This window comes from Aplysia californica, unplaced genomic scaffold (genome assembly GCF_000002075.1).
Source record: "Aplysia californica isolate F4 #8 unplaced genomic scaffold, AplCal3.0 scaffold00465, whole genome shotgun sequence".
Lineage (NCBI taxonomy): Eukaryota > Metazoa > Mollusca > Gastropoda > Aplysiida > Aplysiidae > Aplysia > Aplysia californica.
In genome coordinates, this window is record NW_004797735.1 from 129,769 (window position 1) to 140,314 (window position 10,546).

General features: G+C 39.7%; 1 protein-coding gene across 1 annotated transcript; it reads right to left on the reverse strand.

Annotated features, from left to right (window-relative positions):
* Nucleotides 1–1,231: 1,231 nt before the first annotated feature.
* Nucleotides 1,232–8,872, reverse strand: LOC101851359 (the record flags this gene model as incomplete). Its single annotated transcript, XM_005105334.3, is given in 5 exon segments — nucleotides 1,232–5,460; nucleotides 6,159–6,325; nucleotides 7,354–7,451; nucleotides 8,005–8,079; nucleotides 8,744–8,872. Coding segments are annotated over 5 exon segments (1,638 nt in total), but the record flags the coding sequence as incomplete, so codon positions are not given.
* Nucleotides 8,873–10,546: the final 1,674 nt, after the last annotated feature.

Sequence of the window (10,546 nt, forward strand, 5' to 3'; positions counted from 1 at the left end):
GCGATGAGACGTCATGTCCGGAAACAAAACCCTATGGGACTTTCCGAAGCCAAATGACGCCTTAGTGAGCGCGTTCACTGAAGTGCCTAATATTGGTTTTCATAATACCAGAAAGTTCAAATCATATTTAAAATAAAAGCAAAAAGCATGAATACTGGTTAAATATATGCAGGGTTAGGAACTTAAGTTTCAAGAATGGACTCCATGTACATCAAATATCCATTGAAACATACAGTGCAAACACTATATATCAAATATTTGCATATCATGTGTGAGTATTAAAACTATAAGACTTTCTTAAACCAGAGTGTAGAAGAAGACAGAGAGAACGATTTGGTTTGACAGCAGTTCAGATCACATGTGCCGACCTTATACACCCCAAGGTTACCGAGGTGCACGATGTGATAAGAATCAGTAATTCTACAATCACGTGCACATATGAGGGTCCACAGCTATCAAAATAACAGAAAAGTCACGTCAAAGCAGAATAAAGAGTTTCCAATTTTAACTCCACCTCCGCATTCTGTAGACGTTATCACTCTAATGTAAAACAAGCCTTTCAACACCAAAAGCTAACTTGCATTTTTGTAAGTAATTAAGCCTCCAAAGCCTCGGTTTTGATCCTTGTGATAATACAAATACTAATACTTTACTAAGTAGAAAAACAATCCACTTGTAGCATTGGACTAATATCTTGTTAAATCAATAAATTCACATTGTCATCAGTTCATACGACAAAGAAGGGAACAAAGCTGGGCAAGAACAATAACAATGAAAACCCAACTAAGAAATTTAACCACATGTTCAGCTTTTTTCGATTAGGAAACATGTTGCTAACTTGAGAGAAAAAGGAAGAAGAGTATTAAATAAGTATACTAGTAAATGTCCTCATTTGAACCCAATACTTTTTCTTTTAACCCTACTATAATGAGAATTACTGCACCCTCCTGCACAGTGTACATGCAGTGGTGTAAACATACCACACAACCCTGCAGACATCAGGTGCCCAGATCCTTCAGGCTCAGCAGTTCAAAGCTCAAAGGTTTATCATCATAAATGGCAGAATGCAAAACTGGTCAGAGAGCATAGTTCTGTACAGAAAAAAAAGTAAACACACAACGAGCTTTTAAAAATATACACGCCTGGCATTTACTCTCAGATCCTTCAATTATTTTTTTCAAAAATTCTCTTGGAATTTAGTCTTTCAGAAATACACTTCCCTTTACACACGTTTTTTTAGTCTTTTTTTATATTCTTGCTTACTTATCAAATCATCAGATTGCAATCTCAGTACAGGTAACAAATATGTCTGAACACAAGCATGCACATACATACACACATGTACACTTACACATCAACGCATAACACATAGAATACAGAAACAGAAAGGCTTTTTCCTTAATTAACTGTACAATTTCTCCACTAGTGTACATTAAGTAATGACCAATTTTTAAAAAAATACTTTTAAAGTACCAGTACAATTCTATTGTAAGGGCCCCTACACACAAAGTCTGAAGTTTTCCTAATCAGAAAGAATTTTCTAATTCATGGTAATGGCTACACCCAAAGTCATTCGGGTAAGGTAACAACAAACTTTGCTTACATAGGCCTACATGGTGTAACATCCACATTCATTTTGGTTTTGCTGTCAGGAAACAAGACAACATGACCAAGTCTTATTTTCTACAAATCAGTTTGGAATATAAACAAAAACATCTGTAAACATTAAATACGAAAGGAGCTTATGAATAAAACGCGTGATAAAATGGCACTACTAACACCACATGCATGAGCTCACACGCACGTACGCACAAATGCATGCACGCACGCACGCACACACACACACGTCACACATACACAAAAAATAAATAGCGGCTTATTTATCAACAAGTGGAATGATAAATTCCAAGTTTGAATTTTAAAATTTACTTTTTTTTACACTTAAGTCATAATTAGTACAATCACAGAGTTTTCAATATAGCTTACAATACTGAATCTGAGTAAATGAGAACACAAAACTCTCACAATGGATAAGCTAAAACAGCAGCCATTCACAATCCAAACAATACGTCGGTAAAACCTCTTTTACAAGAATCAAATAAATACAAAAGTTTCTGCCTTGAGGCGGTCCTGCCGCTGATGAATGTATACAAGTAACGAGTGAAGCTATAAGACTTTACTTTCATGTGACAGATTTTCAAAAGCAATCAAAAAAAGTTATTGTCAATCAAGCGTAACCAGTGCATAGTATTTAGCCTTCAACATTAAAGATACTGTATAAGTAAAAAGCACTAAAGCCCACAAAAGACGTGTGAACTTACTTTTCATATTTACTATTTCTCTCTTATGAAGCCTCTATCTATATAAATGCCTTAAAAACACACACACACACACACACACACACACACACACACATACACACACATACACACAAACACACTGCTGAGCATGTTCCACTCGAGGCTCATTCTAAAACAAACTTCACTCACACAAACCAGTATTTGGTTTGCAAAATGTTGGGTCTCGGGTCTCATAAACTAGTGTGAGGTACATAATAAAACCATGAGCATAAATAAATTTGTGCGGACTGCTGCCCATAAAACAATACACACTGATTAACTGTTGTGATCTTACACAACATGCTATGATTTATATACAATTGGAAGTGAATATAAAATAAAAGATATTTCTCTAATGTCTCTGTCCAAAACACATTTTTCAAGGTACAGAGGAATAGTTCAGTTTGTTCCTTTCACTCTCACCTTTGATACTCTTTCAACCAGACAAAAGTGACTTGTGCGCAATGAAATTCAAAGAATGAAAAACTTTAAGTACTTAAAGCACCGGTAAAAAGAATCTGGAAAAAGAAACCCACATACTTACCAATATAAACTGTACTTACTTAAAGCACCAGTAACAAAAAAAAATCAGGAAAAGAAACACCCGCAAATCTCTATACACTCTCAAAACAGTCTAAACTCGGAAATTGATTCTCGTTCTTGCAAAATAATTCTCTCATTTTAAAAAATCTTACACGTCCAGTTGTTTCATTCAAAGATAAATAGAAGCACATCAACACACTAGTTCATTCAAGGCTAGAAAATAGCAACGCAGACAAACAAAACAAAGGGACAATTTTAAAAAATAATTTTTGAACTATCATTGTATCACTGGTGTCTTGCAGTCACAAACTTTTTTAAAACACAAAAATGAACGCAAACACACACATACACACACACACACATACATACACACACGCACACAAAATGTATGCACATAGACTGAAAACCTAGTTCAATAATTTCTCCAGCATATGGCACATGTTTGGTCATTCCCTGACAAGGCGAGGGCTCTGCAGCCTACGCCCATGACCCAGTCATGAAACACTCAACAACAATATCACTGACACCATTTCTTCAGCCTCTCATTACACCTGACACTTCTTGGTGCACACAATTTCTATCACAAAAAACACTTGACTAACTGTTCCAGTGTAGAGTCATTGACAATGGCAGTGTACTGAATGACATATACAGACAGAATAAAATAAACACTATCCCAACTGTCATACATGGATAATGCAGAGGAGGGTGGTGTACCGAACTTAATCCAACGAAACAAATTAACACAGCCTTAACAACCATAAAAAACAAAAGACACATACTACAACTAAGAACTAAGAACAAGAGTTAAACTTCCTAAACATTTTTCTACCTGTTCGTGGTAAGGAAAGTTCAGAATTAAACTGACATACGATCAGCTGCCCTCTACGCATGTCACAACATCAAGGACTACGACTGCAACTGTAAAAATTAGAAATAAAACCACTGTAGCTCTACTGTTATAAATACCGCTAACACAAATGTGTACTGTAGTTTGCCAGTATACCAATATGGGTATCAAATTAAAGATCGCTTTAAGACCTACAAATCTCAAATGGCTGAATGCAGCAAGTGACTTATTTCTTTCCATTGCTATACAAATGGAGACTGCATTCTGTCAGAAGTATTTAATTTATTTTACCTTTACTGTCCACAGAAAGAATATGCTATGAACTCTACTAAAATCAAAATCTTTACTTCCTTAAATATCAAATATGGAAGACACACATCAAGGAAGTTTAATACTACAAATTAAATCATTACTACCCCAGATGTCATCTTTACCTAGCACAAACTAAGGCTACACATTGTTCTAGGGATAAAGTCTTCATTACCTTCAATGTCCTCTTTGAAAGATACAAAGAGAAGTGTACTTCAATATAAAAACCACACCTAAACTACACTATCTGTTATCTGTGCACGACATTCGTAAACCCCTCCTCATCCTCTTCCTGCAGAGCATGGTTCTTGCCTTGATGCTGCCTGTGAGCTGTGTCATTGGCTCTGTCTCCACGATTGTAACGATAACCTCCTGCATTGCTACCAGCCCGACCTCTAGAGGAGTTGGGATACCTGCCTCCCTCCCTAGGAGAGTTCACATACTTGCCCCCTTCCCTGGGCTCCCAGTTCTTGTCCCAGTTAGGATTCTTTCCTCCATGATCTCCCTGGCCTTGGAGGTCACGTGACCTACCCGCCGAGCCCCCTCGGCCCACAGTTGAACCCCCACTATTCGCAGTTGAACCCCCATTACTCACAGGTGCACCCCCATTACTCACATCCTTATTGTGGCTGGTGCCTGGGGAAGTATGACCCCCACTGAAGGCACGGCGGTAGTTAACAGTACTGGGCAAGTCCCTGGCACCTTTAGCGTGAGGCTCGCTGCGAGAATGGCCACTATTCTGTCTGCCCCAGGGCCTCTCCTCTTCGGTAAATCTGAGATGTCTCCGGCCGCCACGACCTCGCCCCCGCCCTCCACGACTTCCCTGCCCCTGATACGGACGGTGTACAAAATTTCTGTCCTGCATAGACTGGTCCTTTTCACCTTCTGTACGCTTAGCATTATTATCTTTGGCAGTTCCAGAGGGCAGCTTACCCTGACTAGAGATCTTTTCTGCATTAACATCCGACTTTTTAACAGTCTTGCACGCGTCTGCATATGAGTGACACACATCGCGCTCACTGAAACCACTCTCAGAACTATTGCTTGCCACAGAGCTTCCTCCGTCTTCCCCGCCGAGAGAGAACATAACTTTCAGTGTTTTCGGATTGCCAGCAGTAATGCTGGGGCTCTTATTTCCATCAGGTTCATCCTTCTGAACCCCCGATGAAGATGTTGTGTCTGACAGAGATGGAGAGTTTCGCGATGACGACCTTGACATCTGGCTGGTCCTGGAGGGGCTATGGTGTGAGCTTCGTGAACCAAGGCCAACGCTATAGTGGGAACTGTCCTGACTCAGAGGGCTCGTGTGGCTGTGTGAAGAGGGTAGCTCTGGGAACAGGACATTAGTGGTGCCTGGAATAGGCTTGGTGAGTGACTGCTTTCTGCCTGCTACAATATTTGCCCACATATCCGATTTACCTGAAACAAAATTATCAAAAATTAAACAAACAGAGTAAGAAAAGGTGCACTACACAGACAAAATGCCCTTAATTTTTTTTAAGTGGCACAACATTTGACATTGCAAGACAGTAGTAATAATAATGAGGTAAATCAGATTAACTCTCAAGAAATTTAAAGCAACATGAGACACGATAAAAGTATAAAGAAAACGATGCCCTGCATTAGGATAACTTAAGCCACAGTCACAGAGGAATAAAAAGTAAATCAGATCTGACTTGCAAAACAAATGATAAACATAATATAGATGTATCAGAAAAGCTACACTTCGTACTAAAATAATGTTATGTCAAAATGAGGAAAAAGCACACCTGGTATAACATTTGAAAGATATATCCAGGGGTTCTTATTTCTTTTGTTTTCATATATAATTCCATTAAAAGCATTACATAAGTATAAAAATTAATTTGTTTGAAATATTCAGATCCTACACACAGGCCTCTACAACATTTCCTTTTTTCATAACAGCAAGAGTTTCATAAATGCATTGGTGAGTCAATCAAAAACGACAGTTTAAAAAGACAAAAAAAACCTCCTTAACATTTATTGTGTAAACCACTTTGACGACTTTTTCCCCCCAAACCAAGAACTACACAAGCAACCCCCCCCCCCACACCCACCCCTCAACAGCATCATGTACTATTTAATGGAGTACTTACTTGAACTCCTGGAGATGGGCAATTCCACAGGGAAGAAAGACTTGGACCAGGCCCCCTGCAGGCTGGGGAAGCTGGTGTTATATGGCATCGATATAGTGTGCACAGGGGAGGTGGGCATGGATACTGAGGTAGCTGCCACGCTCTCTTCAGCTGCCTGGGTGCTGGGCCTGTGGGGGAGACATGTACGCCACTAGCTTTCTTCTTTTGACAAGTCAGGTTGAGTTGAGGAGATAGCTTCCTTTCATCTAACTCCTATTTATATTTTTAAACGGTTAAATCAACTTTGAAAGACTTTTATTTTGTAACTTAAATGGAGAAACAGCGATCAGCACAGTAGGATTGGTAAGGGCAAAAAATTACAATATAGTATCATTGTAATAAATACACTCCAACTTTTTTGTTTAAATTGAGAATAAAAAGCAGTGCATATTCAAAAAATAGTTTCCTTGCTTGCACCATTAGTTCTTTACTTACTTGGTTAGTTTTGTAATTTAGTGGGGGGGGGGGTTTAGTAAAGCTTAGACTAAAAGCACACACTACTGCTGGGTCGCGAGCGCGAGAACGGAACTGAAACGCCACTCTTGCCTGCGGAACGCGATTCACGATTCACTTCAGCGGAACGCGGAACAGTATCACCAAACGATTCCCGGTTCACTCCCCTGTCGCTGTCACCACCTTGTGGCTTCTTTAACCTACTGCTGAGTCGAGTCATGAGCGCAAGAACGGAACGGAACATTTAGTATGGCTCCCCTTATTTTACAAAAGATGGTATAGTCCAACCCCCCTATTAAAACAAAATGAACGAGTTCGGTATAGAGCCATTGTTTTAGCAAATCATGGGGGGAGGGGGTGAATTTATGGGGGTCACTAATCGAGGTCAGTTGATAGAGCAGCGCAACAAAGGGTGTGGGGCGGAGAGGATGGCGGAACAACAAGAGTGGGACTTGCGCTCACCAAGTGGCGTTGATATGACACTGTTCCGTTTCAGTCAGAGTTCCGCCACAGTTCCACGAGCGCTCGCGTACTCGCGATTCTTTGAAGCCGACTGATTCGCGAATCGCCACTCTCAAATTTGGTGAGCAGGATCCAGCCCTAGCACACACTTAAATAAACGTCTGCCTTTCAGAACTGAGAGGAATCATTACAAAAGTTACAGTTTATCCAGTTGGGACATAAAAAGGCAAAAGAGACTTACATATTGAGTGTCAGAACCACCGTTTTCTGGCTGGACCCCGGGCTCTCTCCATCAAGCTGGTATAAAAATCTAGTGGTGTGTGGCTTGCTCACCATTGGCTGCAAAATGAAAAATGTGAAATACGTTTAGAAACTACCTCCCATTCTTACATTACACAAACAATAACAGGGCAAACTTATGCAAAGCAGATTTTTAAAAAACAAATATATACACCATTTTATTGTAATTAACCCTTCTTATCAAAACATTGATAGAAAGAGAATGAGAAACACTGTCATAACATCTCATAAAACATGCTGCAGGAAGTTACTTTCCAAGGTCATGAGGGTGCTTGATGAATAGGAGCTGGCAGAAGATGGAGGCCTATGGCATGACATGCACATAGGAATGCACATATGCAGGATTATATATGACCAGAATGCCAACTCAATGAATATGAAGCACACAGGAGAGTGCAGCAGGGCAGGTAGAAAATAAGATCATCAAAATTTTGGATTTTCAAAACATATGAAACAGTTGGAAATAAGAAAGGCTGATTCACACACAAAATAAACAGAAATTATGTACCAAGTAGTATCTTTTGAAGACCCAAAAACTTATTGTGAAAAATAGCACCTCTCCGAGAGATGAAAAAGCGCTCAGATAACTTACCTCATAACTGATTACACATTCAATGGTCATGTCTTTCACCACACCCTGGCACCAGTTGCTCATGATGAAAGGTGGCTGCAGACAATACATTAACATCAATCAGGCGGTTCATATTATGTGTACATTTTATTCACATGATACAAACTTCACTTTTAAACAGCTCTTGGAGCAAGGGCACAACATTTTGAAAGATAATGTGCATATTAAGACAATACACATACAAAAATGTTAAATACTGAAGTCATTCAAAAGTGTGAAATACTGAAGTCATTCAAAAGTGAGACCTTTATACAACAATACAAATACAGTCGAAATTGTCTAAGACTACCACCCATTGTCATTATAAAAGTGGTTGTCTTACGCAGGCAGACATCTGACATAGTGTCATTACAATGTTAAATAAAAAGGAACGAGAAGTGGATGTTTGTACAGATGACTTTCTTATACAGGTGGCCTTTAAAGCAGGTTTGACTGCATATCTTTTCCGCGAAATCACATTAAAGTAGCATGGAGAGCTCACACCAACAAGGACTAATAGAAACTAACTTCTTATTCTTATTCAGACAAAGTGAATGATCACAGCCACAGGCCTTATTTCTACCACAAAGAGAAAACAAAAACAGTAATTTGATGTCTCTCCTAAAGAAAGAAGAAACTCTGAGAAAATAGTCTTCAAGATCAAAGCACTAGAGTCTTGGTTAGCTCCCACCCTGTTCCCAACCTCTTGGGTCAAACCTACCTGCTTCAGATGAAAAGTGCCATAATCTGGCATCTTGCAGGTGAAGCTCACTTCTTTGACTAAGGTCACTGACGTACGTTCGCTCTCATCTTCCACATCCACCTCCGCATACATTTTCCACTTTGTTTCCTGGAAGAAAGAGAAAAGAAAAGTCCAGCATCTACGTAAGACAATCATGTGGGATTGTGGGTAACCTCATACCTTTGGATGGACTGTAAATTGAAAGGAGATGTGTAAGGGAGGGGTTGGCCAAGAGAACAGTGGGGGGGGATTCTGAATTTCTTTTTTTTTTTGTCTGTCTCGCCAAAAGTGAGAAGAAAGTGAGACAAATACAAATTCAGAATATGGAAACAATATCATGACCTAAAAAATACCCACTTCCAATGCTGATCATATAGCAGAGTCATATACATAATCTATGGCTTTTGGCATTTTGGCAGACAGTCTTAAAGCAGAATGCATGATCCAGCTTTGCCTTCGAGCTAGATATAGAGGAAGTAAATTGCCCAAATTCTACTCCCATCCCTTCAAATATTGACTCCCTAGTTTTTCCCCAAAGAAGAGACATGGTCCACACATTCAAAATCAAGAAAGCTGTAAGGGTGTGTGTGATTATTTTACAGATGTGATACGCATATTTTTATGGTAGGGAATTTTTAAACTTCGAATTTTGTCTGGGTGGCAGCCTGAGAGCTTACTCTTCTTACTTCTATCATTTTCAACAACAAGGGGATCTTTAATGTGCGTAACACTCATACAGGACCTCCAAAATGTTTCATCATTATCCAAGTTGACTTGGTGCTCAATCTCACCAAACTTAAAATCAGGGATGTGGAGGACGAAGGTGATTAAGTGAGTGAGTGGGTTATGTATTTAATTTTCAATCGGAGAAAGATAGAAGAATAAACAAAGAAGAGAAAATGGGGAGGAAGGAGCAGAATAAGTATAACAGGTAGAAGAAGAAAAGACATTTGGACATGCTGGCACAGACCAGGTTCAAATCCGGTGCCCGGTACCTTTAGCATCAAAGGCGAGTTCTGAACCTTTAGGACATGTCTGACGGAACCTCTCAACTCAAAGTCGAAGGCTCTCTGGCTGGACCTACTACTTTGTCTATTTTGAAATTCGCTAAAAAAATGTATTGGTAGCCAAGAAAGGAAGAGACAGATAGAGGAAGACAGAGGGACACAGCGACAGACTGAAAAACAGATAAAGAGATAAACAACTGAGGAAGATAAAGAAAGACAGACAAAGACATGTTTGAGTTTAAGTAAAGAGAAGCACATCGAAACAATATTGGTCATTTGGTGCTGGGAAAAAGTAAGACAGACAGACAGAAACAACAGAGTTGAAAGTAAAGAAGTAGGACCGACCAGCGGCGACCTCCAACCACCCACCAGTCAAAGACAATTGAGGGGACAGGGAAATAGAGATACAAACAAACAAACAGACAGAGTAACATAAAAGATAGGGAGATGGTGAGATCAAAGCTGAAGGGTGTAAACTCTCTGCGTCTATTTAACTATTTTAACTGCCCCCGTATCCTTGGCTATGGGGGGGGGGGTGGGTTTGGTATCGGAGACAAAGTAATAGACGAATAAAGAGCCAGAGAAAACAAGCATGACAGGGAGCAATATAACGAGCCATCTTGTGAGGAATTTTCCCGGGGACACGAAGCATAATAGATGCCACTATAACCTCGTGATTTATCCTTATATTCCTTATACGACCCGTACTCGCAGGAACCTTGTCGCCGGTGGAATATCTGATAACTCTCTCTCTCTCTCTCTCTCTCTCTCTACT